At 49.8% G+C, this 20429-nt stretch overlaps 1 protein-coding gene and 1 long non-coding RNA gene across 2 annotated transcripts; one reads left to right on the forward strand and one right to left on the reverse strand.

Moving 5' to 3' along the window:
* The first annotated feature begins 1704 nt into the window (after positions 1 to 1704).
* Positions 1705 to 16335, forward strand: LOC141572694 (uncharacterized). The gene is made up of 2 exons (XR_012498066.2): positions 1705 to 1985; positions 11011 to 16335. It is a non-coding gene; the product is annotated as an uncharacterized LOC141572694 (long non-coding RNA).
* Positions 5829 to 19999, reverse strand: TMEM38A (transmembrane protein 38A). The gene is made up of 6 exons (XM_019736815.3): positions 19796 to 19999; positions 11640 to 11796; positions 11195 to 11379; positions 10067 to 10154; positions 8216 to 8333; positions 5829 to 7457 (listed from the first exon to the last, which is right to left on the reverse strand). The coding sequence occupies exons 1-6, from the start codon at positions 19917 to 19919 to the stop codon at positions 7218 to 7220; spliced, it is 912 nt and encodes a 303-aa protein (XP_019592374.2). The 5' UTR covers positions 19920 to 19999; the 3' UTR covers positions 5829 to 7217.
* Positions 20000 to 20429: the final 430 nt, after the last annotated feature.

Here is a 20429-nt window from a genome sequence, read left to right on the forward strand (position 1 = left end):
GTGACTCAGCTCTGTTATTGTAGTCGAGAGGCCATAGGCAATATGTAAACAGCCGTGGGCAGTAAACATATGAGTATGGCTGTGTGCCACTAAAACTTTATTTACAAACACAGGCAGTGGGCCAGATTTGGCCCTTGGGCCATAGTTTACCTACCGTTGACCCTCGTCCAACATTTTCATTTAACAAGGAGGGGTTCACCCAGGGTCACAGAGCAAGTTAGGAGCAAAACCAGACCTCCCTCTCAGGCCTGCCAACATCCTGCCTTTGCGCCCTCACTTTGATCTCTCGCTGGCTTCTATGGGCTCAATTAGGTGTTTATTTCCTCCACTAATTGAACTGGGACTTTATCCAGATGCCTCCAGGCAGGTACTAACCAGAAAGTGCAAGGCAAAAAGCAGTTTAAAAGTAGTTACAACCACCCACGTCTGCAGTAACTGTTGAACGGTGGCCTCACCTTTCCTGAGCACCTGCTCAGCGTCAGAGACTCAGCCAACCTCTCCCCACCTGTGTGTCTTATGCTTCCCTAAAGAGACTCAGAGAAGTGAAGTGGCAAGGAAAAAGCATGGGCTTTGGAATAAGATAGGCCTGGATTTTAATTCTGCCCCACCATTAGCTCTCTAAGTTGCTTCGCCACTGAGCCAAAATTTTTTTTCCATAAAATAATCCACCTCCAAAGACATGCTGTTTGTAAAGTACCTGCTTATGTGCTTGGCATGTTGCAGGCGCTTAATAGAAATTTCTAGGTGCAATTGTGGTGGGGATTTGCTTATGAGGCACCGTGGGCACCTTCTACAGCGGCCCCTGTGGGTCCCGGCCCCTGGTAACCAGACCTGTGTGTAATCCTACCCTTGGGTGTAGGGGACCTAGGATTTGCTTCTAACAAATAAACTACAACAGAAGTGATGGGATGTGCGTCCTCAAACAAAGAATTGCCACATGATCCAGAATTTCACTTCTTGGAACATATCCAAAAGAAGTGTAAGTGGGGTCTTGAAGAGATACTTGTGTGGCCATATTTATTTATTAGCATTATATTCACAACAGCTGAAAAGTGAAAGCAACCCAGGTGTCCATCGACAGGTGAAGAATAAGCAAAATGTGGTCCATCCACAACATGGAATATTATTCAGGCTTAGAAAGGAAAGAAATTCTGACACGAGCTGTAACATGGATGAACGTCGAGGACGTGATGCTGAGTGAAATAAGCAGACACAACAGGAGAAATACTGTGTGATCCCACTTACATGAGGTCCCCAAAGGAGGCAGATTCATAGAGACAGAAAGTAGATGGTGGGCGCTGGGGGCTGGGCGAGGGGAAGGGGGCGCTAGTGTGTGTTGTATGGAGTTTTTGTTTGCCAGATAAAAAGAGTTCTGGACATGGATGGTGGGGATGGTTGTGCAACAGTGTGAATGTACTTAATGCCACTGGACACTTAGAAATGGTTAAGATGGTGAATTTTATGTTGCTTATTTAATAGTAATAATAGTGATAATAATAATAATAATAATAATAATAATAAAAGAACTTTTCTCTCAGCCCACGACCAAAGAAGCTACTGAGTGTGACTCCTGCAGCTAAAATTAGGCGGAACTTGAGAGCCCGCTTTCAGAGTTCTCACACCTACAGGGATGGCAATGTCGGCCTGCCCTGCCAATCATCCCCAACCAGCCCGCCAGTGGCTTGCCCACCCCCTTCCCAAAATAGTATGGGAGGCTATTTTGGTACAGTCTGTTCCCTCATCGAATGAGATCTCAGAACATTTGTGCTGGAAGGCAGGGAGCCGGATACCGCCAGCACCCACCAGGTGCTAGACGAGCCCAGGCAGAATCCCTTCGGGCACTCACAGAGCTGGCTTTTGTAACCCAATCCAGGCTTCCCGCCTGGGGCCAAGGCTTTCCAGACTCTCCCGCTGGTGGTCCTTGGAGGAAACTGAGGCTCTGGAGAAGACGAGCGACCTGCTGGATGCCACACACATGGATGCAGGTGAAAAGTTAGGATGTGAATAGGTGTAAGAAGCTTTGAAACCTAATCTGTTTTCCTTTTCTTTGTAGATTCTGGTAGAATTCTCAGCATACAGTTCTGTGAGTTTTGATAAAGACATAGAATTGTGGATTCCCCACCACAATTAAGATACAGTTCTGTTACCCTTTCCAAATTCCCCTGGTCCCTTTGCAGACAATCTCTCCTCCCACCCCCGACCTCCTGGCCCTCACTGATTTGTTCTCTGTACCTCTAACTTTTCCTTTCCTAAAACATCCCATAATAGGAGCCCACAGGACCTCATGAGTCTGCCTTCTTTCCCTTAGCAAATGCATATGAGATTCATCCATGTTGCAGTCTCAGAGGTTTGTTCCTTGTCATTGCTGGGTATTAATCTATCGTACAATGTTCATTCACTCACTAGCTAATGGACTTTTGGGATGTTTCCAGTTTTTGGCAATTAACAAAATCAGCTTGCTTTAAACATTTCTTGTGTGAATATGAGTCTGTGTTTCACTTGGGAATGGGACTGTATTTGTTGTATGGTTTTATGGTGATGTTTAATTTTATAAGAAACTGCCCAACTGTTTTTCCGCCAGCGTTACGTGAGTGTTCCAGTTGCTCCAAATCCTTACCAGCATCTGACATTGTTAGTTATTTTTATTTTATCCACTCTGAGCAGTACTGTATTCATTTGCGAGGGCTGCCACAACTAAACACTGGGTGGCTTAAACAACAAAAATTTACTTTCTTACCTTTCTGGTGGTTAGCAGTCTGAGACCAAAGTGTTCGCAGGGTTGTTTTTTTTCTGAGGCCTCTCTCTCTGGGTCCTCCAAAGGTCTTCCCTCATCTCCTCTTCTTATAAGGACACTAATCATTGAATTAGGGGCCATCCTAAAGACCTCCTTTTAACCTAATCCTTTCTTTAAAGACCCTATCCCCAAATATGGTTACATTCTGAGGTCCTAGGGATTAGAACGTCAACATGTAAATTTTGAGGGTAACACAATTCAGCCCATGACAGACATGCAGTGGCATTTCGTTGTGCTTTTAATGTGTATTACCTGTGATTACTTGCCACCCATATACTTTCTTTGGTGAACTGTCAGTTCAAATCTTTTGCCTCGTCTTTTTCTTTTTCTTTCCTTACTTAAGTTTTATTACAGCTTTATTGATGTACCACAGATATACAGTAAAGTATGTATATTAAAATATACAATTTGAAACATTGTGACATAGACAAATAAGTTCCTGAACTTATCCTAGAAAAAGTGCTACATACCTCACTGCTGAATAGCACTATAGTCACCTTCGAAGGACTCCCCTGGGAAGCTATGCACCGATGCCAGTGCCTAGTCCACCCTTCAAAGTGATTTTGGAACTCTTTTTCTGGAATGGCCATCAGAGCTGTCATCATATTACCCTTGCTGTCCTGAATGTCATCAAAATGTCTTCCTTTCAAATTTTCCTTTATCTTAGGGTAAAGAAAAAAGTCACTGGGGGCCAGATCACGTGAGTAGGGAGGATGTTCCAATACAGTTATTTGTTTACTGGCTAAAAACTCTCTCACAGACAGTGCCGTGTGAGCTGGTGCATTGTCGTGATGCAAGAGCCATGAATTGTTGGTGAAAAGTTCAGGTCGTCTTTTTCACGCAGCCTTTTTTTTTTTTTAAGATTTTATTGGGGAAGGAGAACAGGACTTTATTGGGGAACAGTGTGCACTTCCAGGACTTTTCTCCAAGTCAAGTTGTTGTCCTTTCAATCTTAGTTGTGGAGGGTTCTGTTCAGCTTCAAGTTGTTGTTCTTTCAGTCTTAGTTGTGGAGGGCGCAGCTCAGCTCCAGGTCCAGTTGCTGTTGGTAGTTGCAGGGGGCACAGCCCACCATCCCTTGCGGGAGTCGAACCGGCAACCTTGTGGTTGAGAGGACACGCTCCAACCAACTGAGCCATCCGGGAGCTCAGCGGCAGCTCAGCTCAAGGTGCCATGTTCAATCTTAGTTGCAGGGGGCAGAGCCCATCAGCCCTTGCGGGACTCGAGGAATTGAACTGGCAACCTTGTGGTTGAGAGCCCACTGGCTCATGTGGGAATCGAACCGGCAGCCTTCGGAGTTAGGAGCACGGATCTCTAACCACCTGAGCCACCGGGCCGGCCCTCACGCAGCCTTTTTAGCACTTCCTAACAGTAAACTTGGTTAACTGTCCAGTTGGTACAAATTCATAATGACTAATCCCTCTGATATCAAAAAAAGGTTAGCAACATCGTTGCAACAAGTTCACAAACTTAATTGTCAGACTTTTATATAGACTGTGAAGCTATCATCACAGTGAGGGTGGTGAAGACACCCACCTCCAGTCCCCTTGTGCTTTTTTGCTATCCCTCCCCCTGGCCCCTCTCCTCAAGCACCCATTGCTCAGCTTTCTATTACTAGAGGTGAATTTGCCTTTTCTAGAATTTTACATAATGGGAATCAGAGAGTATGCATTGTCTTTTGTGTGGCTTTTTTCACCCGTCATGATGCATCCGAGGGTCATTCATGCTGTTGCAATTAGTTCCTTTTGATTGCTGAGCAGTATTCCAAGGGTAGGGCAGTTATTCATTCATGCTTTCACTTTTGATGGGACTTTGTGTGTTTCCAGATGGGGGCTATTATAAAGCTGCTACAAACATTCCTGTGCATGTCTTTGTGTGGACACATACTTTCATTTCTTTTGGCCAAATACCCAAGAGTGGAATGGCTGGGTCATATGGTGAGCGCATGTTTAACTCTTTAAGAAATGGCCATACTGTCTTCCAAAGTGGCTGCACCATTTTATATTCCTGCCCGCAGTGCATGAGTTCCAGCTGCTCCACATCCTCGTCCGCACTTAGTATAGTCGGTCTTAATTTTAGCCACCCTCATGGATGTGTAGTACCTTCCCACCCATTTCCCTGATGGCCAAGGATGCTGAGTGTCTTTTTGTGTGCCTATTTCTATGCCATTGGTATATTCTCTATGACAAAGTGTCCATTCAAATCCTTTGTTCATTTTAAAATTGGGCTGTTTTATTTATTTTTTTAAAAGATTTTTATTGGGGAAGGGGAACAGGACTTTATTGGGGAACAGTTTGTATTTCCAGGACTTTTTTCCCAGTCAAGTTGTCCTTTCAATCTTAGTTGTGGAGGGTGCTGTTCAGCTTCAAGTTGTTGTCCTTTCGATCTTAGTTGTGGAGGGCGCAGCTCAACTCCAGGTCCAGTTGCCGTTGCTAGTTGCAGGGGGCGCTGCCCACCATCCCTTGCAGGACTCGAGGAGTTGAACTGGCAACCTTGTGGTTGAGCGCCCACTGGCCCATGTGGGAATCGAACTGGCAGCCTTCGGAGTTAGGAGCATGGAGCTCTAACCATGTGAGCCACCGGGCCAGCCCTGTTATATTATTGAGTTTTGAGAATGCTTTATATATTCTGGATATAATCTTTTATCAGATGTGCGATTTTCTAAGATTTTCTCCCAGTGTGTGGCTTGGCTTTCATTCTATTAACAGGATCCTGCACAGAGTCTTAGCTGCAAATCCCAGCTGCCCCATTAATCCTGCCTCCAACTTTGAAGGGCAGTAATAATCATCCCCCTCCTTTTCCCCAAAACAGGCCTGGAAAAGGAGAGTCCCCACGATTTATTGGTGGCAGAGGGAAGATTCAAACCCAGGTCTGCTTAACCCCAAACCCCACAGATCTCACCTACAGCCACCATCTCCCATGGGTGATCAGGGGCTGCCACGAGCCTCACTCCCCTGGAACCTCTGAGCGTCTCTAATGACACAGACCCTCACTGTGCCCTGAGGCCAAAAAAGCAGGAATAAATCAGACAAGCCAGCAGGGTTCTCTCACAACATTTATTTGCTGAACCTTCATGCCGAGCTTTGATGAACATGCAAGAGGATGAACTCGGGGCCTTACAGCCTCAGGATCCACCCAACGCCCAGGCATCACCAGATCAAGGCACTTTCCCTACAGCTGGGTGACACCTGGGACCCCACCAACCCCACACTGATCTCAATGTACCCGCACACTGATGCCCTGAGCTCGCGCCGAGCACTCGTGTGCAAAGGGCAGCCTCCAGCCAGCCTGATCGGGGCCCAAGCCCTACCTGACACTGGCCATTTGCAACCCACCCACCCCTCTCGGATGTCCTGATGACCTAGAATGAGATGAAGGTGGCTGGAAGGGGCCCTCAGCTACCATTCCCCTAGCTCACCCTGAAGCAAGTGCCCAGCCCACCCAGCAGCAGCACAAAGCTCAGTACAGAGTAGGCAGCAGCATGTTTGTTGAGTGACTGAGTGAACGGCAATGAAGGCTGGCAGCCTGAGGAAGGCCTGATGCTTTCAGGGACCAAAAAGCAAGTGCTTAGAGCCCCTGCACAGAGCTGGACGTTGGAACCCCCAGCCAGCCAGCTACATTCCTTTGGTTTGGGGGCAGCCCGAAGGCAAGGATCAGTACAGGCCTTTCCCACACTCCCCGCTCTCCAGTCTGGCCTAGACATGTCTCCCGAAGGCCTCTTCTGTGCCAGGTAACTTGTGGGGTTCTCCGAGCCACAAACACATAGGATCTAAAATGCAAAGCTGTTTTCAAGCATAGTGAACACCTGTCATGGCCTCTCCTCCCGACCGCACGGTGCTTCTGAGCTTATAAGGCTGGTTCACGTCCAGCCTCAGATCAGCCCTTGTGTACAGAGGAGGCCTGGGGTCCCCACTATAAGGACGGGAAACGCAAGACTCAGAGAAGGAGGCACCTTGCCTAGGGACTCCCAGGAGGAGTCGGCAGGAAGACGTGGAAATCAGAGCAGCTGCCTCGCAGGAGGTAATTAGGAATCATCCCTCAAGTGAATGAGTCTCAATGCAGCTTGAAATTCTTTTGGAGTCAAAACTTAATTTCAGAGAGGAAATAATAGAACCAAGGATCTAACTGCCAGGGTTTCTCGCTGGAGCCACTGCCAGGATTCTGGGGCCTACCCTCCCCAAATCTGTAACTCTACATGGGCCTGGCAGAGAGGGATCCCCATTCCTACAAATGTCCTTCACCCCCATATCTCATCTAACCCCTCACATCAGCCCTGGAGGGTGGGCTGATGGCCCCAGTTTGCAGACAGGAAAGTTGAGGCCTAGCGAGAGGAGAGATGAGCCCAGGACAACTCCCCCACCCCTGGCTCTGAGGGTTCTGGGTCCGGGTCCTCTCCCCAGCACCCTCAGGCCCCTCAGGCTGCCCCCTAATCCGCCTTCTTGGTCTTCTTCTTCCTGGAGCCCTCGCTCAGCTCTTCTTTGGACTTGGCAGCCATAGCTGAGTGTGGGGAGCCAGGTCCACTGCCACCATGGGCCCCTCCGTGGGCCCCACCATGGTTATTGTGGTGATGGTCACCCCCCAAACCTGTCCCAAACAGGACAGGGCAGACGTAGCTCTCCACAACATCAAAAGGGGAGCTGTGGGAGTGAGTGGCCGTCAGGAACACCTGAGGTGGGGTGGCGGGGGGACAGGTAGACAGTGAGAGTCAGAGGGAGACCGAGGCAGAAAACAAGGGGAGAGGAGAAAAGGGGAGAGAAAGTCAGCCAGGTCAGGATCAGAGGCAGCCGAGACCCAGCCTCACATCCCCAGAAGGTGACCAATTATCCCGGGTTTCCCAGGATGCAGGACTTTTGGTGCTAAAGCCCAGGCAGTGCCGGGCTCACCAGGAAGTGTGGTCACCCTCTCCCCAGAAGTGCTCCCACACCTGGGCTCAGGGAGGAGCTGTGCTTGGCTTGGAGTCGCTCACTCCCTTTCGATGGCCTGTGGTCCCCTCCCAGAGCCAGCAGTGGAGCTCCCCAGCCTCACAGGGAGGGAGGACAGCACGGCTCTTCAAGACCCCTCCTGGGGTTGGGGTGACCCCAACTCAAGGACTGATGGTCAGACCAGCCCCATGTCTGGTCCAGCCCGAGTCCCCACCATCCTGAGAGTGCCTTCCCTGTATGTTGTCCCACCACAAAGCCCCAAACAGACCCCACACACCCCTGCCCACTTCTCGGCCTCTGTCCAGAAGGACTTGTTCCCTCACTCCCATCCCCACCTGCTGTACACTGCCCTTCTCAGACCCTCCTCCATGCATGACCTACTGGCAAGCGCCCACCCCCAACCCCACTTAGGGCTGTCCTTTCCCGGACACCCAAGGCTGTGAGTCCAAGTCCCCTAGCCGGGGAGGTGGGGGTGGGCATGGATCAGGACAGGAAAGCTTACCTTACAGGACACCATGAACATGGTGAAGATAAAGATGAGAGTGGCTTTGGACACTGGGAGCCAGCGGGTCTGCTGGAGGGTAAACAGTATGGCTCCGTAGAGGCTGGCCTTGGTAGGGCTGGAAGGGGCAGCCATGGTTACTGGGAGGCACTGCATAGCTCAGGCCTGTGTACCTGGGGGTCCCAGAACCCCTTCTCCTTCTCCACGTGCCCCCAGCCAGCCCTAGCTCCCATCCAGCTTCTGAGTGGGAAGTGGGAAAATGCCCACATGGTACAGAGGAGGTGGTGTCTCTTTATGCAGTAAAGGGTTAGCTTGGCCCAAAGAGACATCTGGCCTTTGTCTCTGGCTCCTGGGAGCCGCCCTCTAAGCCCTGGGAATGCCCTGCCTGATAGGAGTGTCTTTGCTTCCTTGGGGACTTTGGGCCACACCAGACAGTAACAGTGTGATTTAGGGTAAGGATCTTGGGCCATGTGGTATCAGCTTGACCTCTGGCAGGGTCAGAGGCTGAGGTCAGCCAGGCAGGCAGTCAGTTATGTCTGTGTGACTGAGCCCCAATAAAAACCCTGGACACCAGGGCTTGGGTGAGTTTGCTGATTGGCTATCGTCAATGCATATTGTCACACATGGATGCTGGGAGAAAGGCGCCATTCACACAGCTCCACTGAGAAGGGACAACCAGAAGCTCCGGCCTGGTCTCTTCTGGATGCTACCCCATGCGAGTCTCACTTTTGCTCAGTTTAGTCTGTATCCTTTCCCTGTAATAAACATAACCCTGAGTAAAAGGGCTTTGCTGAGTTCTGAGTCCTAGTGCATCCTCAAACCTGAGGGTGGTCTTGGGGACCTCTGGACAGCACACTCCCCCAGGAGGTGGGATTATAACACACAGTTCTCCTTAACTTTCCTTTTCTTCCTTGTAGAATAGGTGTCTAAGATTTTAACTCACTGTAGAAGACAGACCCATGACTTCTGTTACTGACGTCTGTCGCTCATCGCATGCACCTAACAATAATTCTACCTGATAGTTCCAAAACACTCACCAAGTACCAGGGCCAGGAGGTTTATGTCTGTGATTCCTTGGAACCCTCACCCTCGGGTGATGAGGCAGAAATAGAATCTAACAGGGGAAGCCATTTTCCCACTTAGTAGCAGGCGATGCAACCCTCTGGGCCCTAATTCCCTGTTAGTAAACGGAGGGTGGGGACAGGCTTCTCATGGAAATGAACAGAGATAAAGCTATGTTTTCTTAAGTGTAAAACAAGAAGTAATTTTCATTGGTATATAGGTAAGCCTTTTAATTTTGTATTTAATGGTGATAGTTTTACTTATTATAGATCAGGAGAAAATGTAACTAGCCCTAACCTGTAAGGTCTTTTAAAAATGTATTAGGCTAAAGGCAGCGTGGGATTCTGGGTTGGGTCCTGGATGATGCCGTCTGACCCTTCCCACCGTTCCCCCACTTAACTCCAGCCACACTCCCCACCCACATTCCGGGCCCCGTGCGTCCCACCCACACTTCGTACCCCTACCCTGCAGAACTAGGTAGAATCATTGTTCTTTTCTGACTTGGCAGTTGGCAGAGGTGCTGGCCTCTGTCCGGAGGCTCCTTCTTTGTCGGAAAACTCCTACTCACTCTTCAAAACCCAAATCAAGTGTCTCACTTCCCTGTATCGCTGCCTGCCCCTGCTCCCTAGGCAGAGCTTTGGTTCCCTCTCTGGGTTCCCCAAGTCATGTCCTCCGGAAGCTTCTAGAAGGCAGTATCAGGGCTGAGGCCCTAAGTTATCAGAAGTATCCAACCCAGGGTCAAGTCCAGGGGGCATAGGAGGGACAGATGGGGAGGACAGGGTTACTCACAAGGACATGTGCAAGATCTCATTGGTCTCTGGCTTCCAGACCCCTCGGAGCAGCTGCTCAAAGTTGGACATGAGGGCGACGCCGGAGCCTACAGAACAGGGGGCTGCTTAATGAGCCTGCCCCCCAAGCTTCCTGTCCTTCTTGGCTGAATACCCAAGAAAGTAGACTCTCCGATCCTGGAGTGTTCTCCAGAGGGACAGTGGGCTTGGGGTGTGTGATGATCAGCTGTAGGTGGGGAAACAGGCTCAGAGTGGGCAGAGTCCTGCTGAGGGTCACACAGCACATTTGGCGCAAAACCAGCAGGAAGGAGTCGAGCTAATATCCCACCTGCGAGGCTTGGACAAATCTGGGCTGTCTGCTCTGTTGCCCCCAATCCAGGACCCTGAGCTGTGAATGAGGATTCCGGAGTGCCCCCAACCTCCAGCCTCCTTCCTTAGGGTCCTGAGCTCTCAATCTTTCTCAAGCCACTTGCCCTCTGGGAGACATGCTATACCCCTGAGGAATTTGCTCTGTAGTACAGGCTTCCTGGAGAGAGAATAAGGAAACCCATGTGATGATAGTATAATGGTTACATTTCAAGAAAGCATCTTCCCATTTACCCCAAATATATTTGCCAAAGAGGCTTGGACGCCCCCCTCCAGGAGCAGCTGTGTAACTGGGTCCCTGATATGTACCACTGCACCAGGGGTTCACAACTGGGGTGACTTTGCCTCCCATGGATCGATTTGGCAATGTCTGGGGACATTTTTGGTTGTCACCACTGGGGAGGGGGCATGCTGCTGGTGGTGGGAGGCCAGAGATGCTGCTAAACGCCCGACCATGCACAGGGCAGCCCCCACTGCCGAGAATGAGGCAGCCCCAAACGTCAGTCGTGCCACAGCTGAGGAACCTGCTCGAGATATCAGCGGTCATCGTTTCATCGTTGTCCTATTTTCTTTTGACAGTTACAATTCTGGAAGAATCTTCTCATTTGCCCTAAAGACATGGGCTAATGGGGAACCTGTACTCCTGCAGCAGTCCTGACACCCCGAAGTCCCTTAGGAACAATGGATGTGCCAGCCAGGGAGCCCAGGATGTACCACGGAGCAGGGGTTCTCAATGGGGGTGAATGTCCATTGTCCTGCTTACCTTTGACCCAGCCGGTGGCGATCATGACGAACCAGCCGTGGTGGTAGTGGTGGTGCGCGTGGTGGATGCCCACAGCAATCTTGCGGACCCGCACCACCTCCTTCATGGCGACGAAGATGAGCTTCACAGGCAGGAAGCAGATGCATTTGTAAAAGAGGTCCAGGGGGCAGAAGAAAATCAGGTACCTTCGGGGAGAGAATGCCAAGCATCAGGGGGAGACAGACTGTGAGGGCCGCGGGGAGGCGAGGCTGGGTCCACCCCCCACATGCCTGGCTCAGGACAGGGCTGGGCAACGGAGAGCAGTGCGTTTGGGGCCTCGATGGAGGTTGTGCTGGTGGATCCCAGTTCCTCCATCTCCCATCTCCCTGGTGGCCGGGTCGCCCCTGCCCATCCCCACCTCCCGCCGCTCTGCTCTCCCATGCCCTGCCAACCTGGCAATGCTTACCAGACGGCTGAGGCCAGCAAGATGCTGGAGTTGTTGCTGAAGTAGTCAATCAGGGGCTCCCCGAGGAGCAGATCAGCCAGGATGTAACTCCCGAAACAGTGCAGCATGGCACAGAGCCAGGACGCCACGGGGTGGCGCCGGGACAGCTCCACTGCTCCTGGCGGGGGGAAGAGGGTGGAATCACATGGTATTTGTCTTTTGCGACTGGCTTCTTTCACTGAGCATCATGTCCTGAAGGTTCATCCATGTTGTAGCAGGTGTCAGAAGTCCCTTCCATTTTAAGGCTGAATGATATTCCAGCAGACACAGAGAAGGTGTTGTGAGTTGAACAGAGGCCCTCACAAAGATATATTGATGTCCTAACCCCTGGTACCTCTCAATGTGACCTCTTTTGGAAATAGAGTCTTTGTAGATGTAATGAAGATGAGGTCATTAGGGTGGGCTCTAAGCCAATGCCTTGTGTCCTTATAAACAGAGGAGATGAGACACAGGGAAGGTGTGTAAATATGGAGGCAGACAGGAGTGACGCAGCTATAAACCATGGAACACCAAAGACGCTAGCCACCTCCAGAAACTAGGAAGAGGCATGAAAGATTCCTTCGTAGAACCACTGGAGAGAGCATGGCCCCACTAACACCTTGACTTTGGACTTCTGGCCTCCAGCATTGTGAGATAATACATTTCTGCTGTTTCAAGCCACTCAATTTGTGGTATGTTGCTACAGGAACCACAAGAAATTCATACAGAGGCCATGTGAAGATGGGGGCAGAGATTGATTGTCTGTAAGCCAAGGAATGCCAAGGACTACGAGCCACCCACGCCAGAAGCCAGGGTTGAAAGGCCTGGAAGGATCCTCCCCCAGAGCCTCCAGAAGGAACCACCCTGCTGACACTTTGACTTTGGGCCCCTGGAACCACGAGAGAATACATTTGTTTGGCCGCGGATAATTGAAACCACAGCTATGGGGGCGGGGGGACTGCTGTAGTTCATAGATATGTGTGCAGTGGTGAAGGCAGAAATACAGGCATGGGCACAGTGCACACTGCTGTTAGGTGGTGGTCACATCTAGAGAGGGAAGGAGGGGAAGGGGCGGCGCTGGCTGTCTGTCACTCTATTTCTTAAAAAATAAGTCTGAAGCAAATCTATGTTCACAACTGTTAAGTCTGAGTGGAGGGGGCAGAGGTGTCTGTGATATTGGTGTTTTCGAAATATTTAATCATCAAAACTAGAAAAACAAGAGCTCCCTCCCCAAAAAAAAGCTGGTAAGCAGGGGGGACATGGAACGCTCTCGCGCCTCATTGCCTTCGGCTCCACAGTCTGTGTCGAGTCCCCTTGTCAGGGTCTACCCCCTGTCCCATCTCTGATGGCCGTGGTCCAGGAACAAGAGGTCTCACTGCGTTGGGTGAGCAGTGGGCGCTCCAGGCTGTTTCACCCACAAGAACCCACCAAGAGGTCCCAGAAGACTCTTAAAAGTCCACGTTCACAGCAGCACTATTCACAATTCCCAAGTGTCCATCAAATGATGAATGGATGCAAAATGGGATACATCCATACAGTGGGACATTATTCAGCCTTAGAAAGGATTGAAGTCCTTATCAGGATGAGCACTTCATAAGGTATATAAATGTCTACTCACTATATTGTACAGCTGAACTTCATATATTATGTGTCGATGGTAATTGGAAACTAAATTAATTTTGAAAAGGAATAAAGTCTTGATACATCAGGGATACATCTTGAACACATGCTAACTGAAAGAAGCAAGACACAAAAGGCTACATTGTATGATTCCATTTATATGAAATGTCCAGAACAGGTAAATCCATAGAAAGAGCAAATAGATTCATGGTAGCCAAGGGCTGGGAGAGAGGATATGGGGAGTGACTGTTCAGAGGGATGGGGTTTCCTTTTGGAGTGATGAAAATGTTCTAGAACTTATGTATTACACATAGGTGAAATCATATAATGTAGCCTTTTGCATCTGTCTCTTTCACTGAGCATATTTTCAAGAGTAATATTCATTTCACTGTTGTATACTATTCCGTCACAGAAATAGATCACAAGTTATTTACCCATTCTCTTGCATACACTATATTTTACAATCAGAAAACTGGCCTAAACACTTATAAAATAGTCACGGGGATGTAAAGAACAGCATAGGGAATATAGTCAATAATATTGTAATAACTGTATAGTGCCAGGTGGATACTAGTCAGGGGGATCGCTTCTTAAATTATATAAATGTCTAACCACTACGCTGTACACTTGAAACTAATATAATATTGACTGTCAACTGTAATTGAAACTTTTTTAAAATCTGGTTTTCTCTTCCCTCATAGTAATCTGTATCAACTCCTTAAACAAACAGAACCTGGTAAGAAAAAAGCAGGCCTAATACAAGTTGTTTTAGAGTACGTCATCAACACACTCCCCATTTTCTTCGTCACCCCCACCAACTAACCATGTGATCTTGAACTATTTTTCTCCCTGCAGCCCTTTCCTTCTGTCAGATGCAAATCCTTACACTCTTCTTTGCCCAACTCCTAACAATGACTGGAATCGAATGTTCCTTCCTCCATCTCACCCTGGGGTTACAAGCGCTCTGCGCCTTCTCCCTGCCCTCAGGTTGTCTTGAAGTCTCAGCATTTACCAAGGTCCTACAGAATTGAAGAAGGCAGAGTGCTCTCTTCTCATGGGTGGGTTGTCTATTTAAAACACTGCCAGCTGAGAGTTAATCCTTCGGAGCAGCTGGTGGGTCCTGCAGGACCGGGTCAAGTGAGGCACCCATGTTTTGCAGAAATGGATACCTCTGCATCTAAAAATAACCCCCAGGGGTTGAATTCTTTCCAGGGTCTCTCTTGTGCCCTCGGGGGCTATCCCAGGGACCGAGAGTGGGGGTGAGAGCCTGGGTTTTGCAGGAGTAAAGCAGGCTCTGTGTTGGCATCATGGAGGAGTCCTGGTAGAAAAGTAACACGCCTGGGTTTTGGCTCTGCTGCTCACTCCAGCAGGCCTTGGGCAAATGACTGCCGCCTTCCCAACCTCCAGCCTGTTTCCTCTGCTGTCACAAGAGAATGAGAGCACTGAGTTGTACCGACTGAGTTGTACTGATGACTTAATGCAGGGTGCGTCGTCATCATCATGCTGCTTCTCATTCTCAATACCCTCCCGCAGTCCTGGAAGGACAGGGTGAGTCTCCCCATGGCCACCGCTGGTAAAACTAAGGCTGATGGGGCAGCCTGCCCTGAGGACCCACAGCAAGGCAGTGGCTGAGAAACTGTCCCCCTGGCTCCTTCCCTTTATCACACTCCTTGGTGTGGGGGCAGTACCTGGATGCAGCAGGATGTGGTTTGCCACCAAAGCTCTCCCTTCTCCCAGCTTCTATTTGCTCATGTGTATAACGGGGTGCTGTCTAGAGGGACTGACCCAGTTTGCCTGGGATGGAAGGGTTCCTGAGACATGGAACTTTGTTTGGGTTCTTGTCTTGGGCAAACCTGGGTGAGTTCGTAACCCCAGTGCTATTATTCATTTCAAAGGATGCCTGTGAGGATGAAAAGAAATTGCTTAGTGCTTAGCAATTATACGAGTTATTTCTGGAATTGAACTGAAATGGAAAGTACCTGTGGGTGGAAATTCTAGTGGATGAATTTATAAAAATCTGCTCTGCCTGAGGAAGGAGGAGAAAACCCTGATCGTCCCGAGTTCTAGCCTGTGATGGGCTCCATGACATTCCCTCTCCAGGGGTCTGTCTGTGGATGGCAGGACAGTGCTAGAAGGTTCCCCAGGGCATTTTCAGCACTGCCCCTCATTCTGTGCTATTTAGTCAGAGGTCTAAACATGGGAGGTGTATTGACAGAGTCTCTCATTGAGCCTTCAAGTAACGATCTCTGCCTCAGTTTCCTTCCCTGTAGAAGGTGTTGGTAGCCCCTGCCTCTCAAGGTTGGAGGACGAGCAGCCTCCTACCCTCAAAAAGCTTACAGTTCAAACCAGAGATCAAGGAACTGTTCTCTCGGCTCCCACAGCGTTTTAAAAATTCAAACTTTAGCCAAGATAGGCTGGAGCCCTTCAATAAATAGGTGAACAACTAAACAGTGGTACATCCATACCCTGGAACATTACTCAGCACCAAAAAGAAATGAGCTATCAAGCCACAAAAAAACACGGGGGAACTTTATTGCTGAGTGAAAGGAAGAAGCCAGTCTGAAAAGGCTCTAGACTGTATGAGTCCAATTCTATGACATTCTGGAAAAGACAGAACTATGGAGACAGAAAAAAGATCAGGGGCTGGTGCCGGTTCAGGGTGGGGGGTGGGGAGAGTAATGACTAGGCAGAGCACAGGGGATTTTTAGGGCAGTGAAACCATCCTGCATGATAGCATAATGGTGGGTGCACGTCATTGTAGATTTGTCAAAATCCATAAATGTACAACAGCAAAGATTCCTAAAGTAAACTATAGGTTGGTTGATAATGATGGTGACAATCTATGATGATAATGATTACATGATAATAACGATGATGATAATAATATTGGTTCATTGACTGTAACAAATGTACTTCTCTGGTAAGAATGTTGATGGTAGGGAAGGCTGTGCGTGTGTGTGTGGGGGGTCAGTGAAACTGTACTTTCAGCTTAATTTTGCTGTGGATCTAAAATGGCTCTAAAAAATAAAGTCTGTTAATTTAAAAAGAGAAAAAGAAAGTGTTCCAACAGCCAAATCATGTTTCCAGCTTCCCTTGAAAAACCAGTTCTGGTTGTTCCAACCCTAACCAGGTGGAGATGAGCATGGCTGGATCTCACCTGGGGACGGTCCCCACCTGGCTGGCTTATTGCTTCCCATATATCACCTGCCTGGCCCTTGGAAGCAGTGGAGTTGGAGATTCAGTCTACATCAATGGTTCTCAACTGGAGGCAACTGTCTGTGACACTGGCAACGTCTGGGGACATTTTAGGTTGTCACATGGAGTGTGTTACCAGCATCTAGTGGGTGGAAGCCAGGGATGCTGTGAAACATCCTGAAATGCACAGGATGGCCCCCACCACAGAGAATGATCTGGCCCTAACTGTCACTAGTGCTGAGGTTGGGAAACCCTGGTGCAGAGACCTGGGCCTCATCTGGGGAACTTGAAGACACCTGAAACTAATATAATATCATATGTCAACTATAACTGAAAAAATGTTTCCAAAAAAATGTTTAAATGGTGTAAGATAAAAGCATTTTATAAAATATATTGTATTGGCAAAGGTATAAGAAATAAACAATATTTCAATTTTCCCAGTCACCGCCCCCCCACACAAAAAAAAATAATACTGATGCTGGTGCTACCCCAGCGATTCTGATTTAAATGATGGAGGGGTGCTGCCTGGACAACAGGATTTTTCAAAACTCCCTTGGTAGGTCTAATTTGAGGATTGCTAGTCTGGAAAGTTCTTTGGATGGGTCAGCCTTACGGTAACCAGGATTGTCATTCATTCATTCCATCATTCCTTCAATCATGCAGCCAGCCAGCACCCACTGCTTCCTCGTCTCTTCTTGCATAGAGCTAGGGGTCTTGGAGGTGAGCCAGACCCAACCCTCCTGCCCCAGAAGGAGCTCCCGATTTAATAAGGAGCTCCAGCCTTTTTCAGTCCATCACTTCTCAAACATGTGCTTATAGGGATTTTATTCCAATGCAGATTCTGATTCAGCAGGTCTGGGTTGGGGGGGGAGGGGACTGGCATTCTGCATTTCTTAGCCAGCTCCCAGGGGATACAAAGATGCTGTTCACCTGAGGACCACTCCCAGCAGGAAAGCCTGACCCAGAAAATGCCTGCATCCCAGGCAACACAATCTCCCACCGCCTTACAAATAAGTCTAAGTACCTCTCCTGAGTGCCTTAGACACTACCACTGACAAACTTCTCAACAGAGCTTCACAACAGCCACGAAAGGAAGTCCAGGGTTATTTTTACCAAGAGCCCATTTCACAGATGAGTAAACTAAAGCTCATGGAGGTGCAGTAACCAGCCTGGTACTGACTCAGTGCTAAGGGGAGAACCACTGTCAATTAGAAGATTTTCCCTGAAAGCCAACTTTGCTCTCAGCTGCAAGTGTGCTACCTGTGCAGTCACCCAGGACCCCGCGCTCAGATGGGCCCCACACTCAGTTTGATGTTCTGCAGTCACTGTCTGGAAATTCTTAATTTCTGAACAAGGGTTTCTGCAAATCCTGGAGCTGCTCCTGCAATCAGTACATGGATTCTGAAAAGAAACCTTTACAGAGGCTAAGCAGGAACACTACAGCAGAGGGCTAACAGCTAAGTCCAATGCCTCCCTTTCCTAAGGGGAAGCAAGTACCCCAGAGTAATCCCAGTGATTCTTGGGGTTAGGCAGACCTGGGTTGGAATCCCAAGGCCAGCATCTACCACCCATACGACCGACCGACCGCAGTGCCTGCATAAATTAGCTTAGCCTCTGCTTCCTATTTTCCCAGTTACGAAAGGAGGGGGTTGAACTGGGCAGTGGGTTCTCAATCTTGACAACAGACAGCAATCCCTGGGAGAGGAGATTTCCAACAAGAGCATGCCAGAGCCCCACCCCAGACATTCTGAATCATGTTGGGGGGGGGAGGTGATAAGAGCCCCCAGGAGCCTCTAACGTGCAGCTAGAGTTGAGAACCGCTGAACCCTCTCAACCTTCAGGGACCTTCCGGCTCTGGTACTTCGAGTTCGGATGACTTACTGGGACTGTAGTAGGGCTGTAGTAGGAATGTGTGGACCCCACCTGTGTCCCCCCAGTCAGCCCGGAGACCCCTTCCTCCAGACACTTGTGTCCTATATCCTACGGGACAATGTTGCTCCACCGTTTGAGATTTCCCAAGGTGTGCTGGGTTCCATATTCGCCCTGGAACTGGCCGAGCCACCAAGAATTCGTCCCCAGACAGGAAATACAGCCCCTTGGTCATGCTACAATACAAAGCTTATTTTGCTTTATAAAGTAACTGCTCTCAGAAAAGATTTAAAAAGAAAAGGGTTCTGACCTGTGGACTGGCAAAAATAAAACATAACAAAAAAACTTGGCAAGCAGAGTATAATCCTATTTGCATAAGATCGTAGATTTACATCTGTAACTATGGGGGTATAAATGCAAAGAGAGGTCTGGAAGAGTGGCCAGAGAACTGTAATTCTCTTTTTTCCTTTGTGCTTTTTTGGCTGGATTTTTAAATATACACGAACCACTATTTTTATCATCTAAAAAAAGCTATTTCCATTCTGAGACTATAGGGGGTGATTTACATCTAAGAGGGAGAAAGGGTCACAAAGTTTTGGGGTGATTAATCGTTCTCCTAAAGCTAAATTCTACTGTCCGTTTAGTTTGCTTGTGTGCTAGAGTAATTAAAATACTAGGCGATGAACAAGAATATTCAGTGAACATTGTATAAAAATAGAACACATTCTTTGGAGGCCACTTACCCTATTTTTTTTTTTTTTTAAATCCTAGAAGCTGGGTCTTCCCCTCTGTGATTCTCTATGGGGGTCTGGAGATGGTGGGAGAAGGCTGACCCTAAACAACCCTGCCCTAGAGCAGGTTATGCTCAGTAAGTGGACAGGACACGGGCCAGGGCTGGAAGAATTCCGGCAGGGAGTGGAGATCCAGCACAGCCACTTCACGGTCGCACCGGGGAGGGGGCACCGGTGTCACTTTCTCTGAACCTGACCCCAGCACGACCAGCCCTTATATAGACACTCAGCTGCCGCTCCCGCTCCGTACGCCAAGGGCAAGGCGGGAGGTCACGGCTGCGGGCAGCCAGGACAGCTGGCCATGCCCGCCGCGCCGACCCCCGCCTGCACCCTCACTAAGACATATGCCTCTTGCCCAAGTTCATGCGACCCTCCCTTCCCAGGACCCCTGACCTTCTCTCCTTGTCCCCTCCCCAGCACCTGTTCCCCCTGCTCTGAACTATCACGTTCCTCTCCTTCCTTCCAGCCCTCATCCGCTTCCCCTCCCCCAGTCCCACTATCTCGGAGGGCTTCTCTCCTTGCCCTCCCTCGCGTCTCCCCACTACCCGCCCCGTGTAGGAGAACCCATAATCCCATAATCTGTCTGCTCCCCCGAACCCGTCTCTGGGACAGTCCTCCCCATGATCCAGGGCTCCCTTCTCCTCGCCGCCCGCCCTAGCTCACCTGGCTCATACTTGAGGTAGAGGATGGAGACGATGAAGTAGCTGAGGTCGAAGACGGGGAAAAGCGGCACCCGCGAGAAACTGAGCGCTAGCTCGCCCAGGCTGAGCGCGGTCAGCAGCTCCATGGCGCGCGCCGGGTCCCACCCCAGCCCCCTGCCGGGTGCGTCCCGCCGCCCGCGGCCCAGCAACTGCGCCCCCGCAGCTGGACCCGCCCTCGCCCTCCAGGCACCGCCCCCAACCCGGCCCCGCGGGAGAGGAGGGGCGACAGCTGTCGCGGAGCCGTACTGTCCCACGGAGCCCGGCCGGTCTGTTGTCCCCTACTCTAGCTCTCTTTTGGGCCATCACGACCCCATTCAGCCCAGCGAAGCGAGGTGCTGGCCATGTGGACTGAGTTGGACAGAGGAGCTGTCCATTGGGGGGGAGGGGTCCCTCACAGAGCCCACCCAGGAGGAACGGTTCAGTCAAGTCTCGTCCAAGTGGGGCTCGATGAGGACCCACGTCCTCTGTGGAGCCCTCGGATCGGGACCTCCATCCGCCGTGGGGCCCGATCAGTGGTGAACCCCATCCTCCAGTACCCCAGGGGGTCCCTTCGTTCAGGACCCCAGCCTGTATGTAGCCGTCATGACCCCATTCCT

The sequence above is a fragment of the Rhinolophus sinicus genome, chromosome 15 (assembly GCF_057876585.1).
Source record: "Rhinolophus sinicus isolate RSI-liver-muscle chromosome 15, RSI-T2T, whole genome shotgun sequence".
Classification (NCBI taxonomy): Eukaryota; Metazoa; Chordata; class Mammalia; order Chiroptera; family Rhinolophidae; genus Rhinolophus; species Rhinolophus sinicus.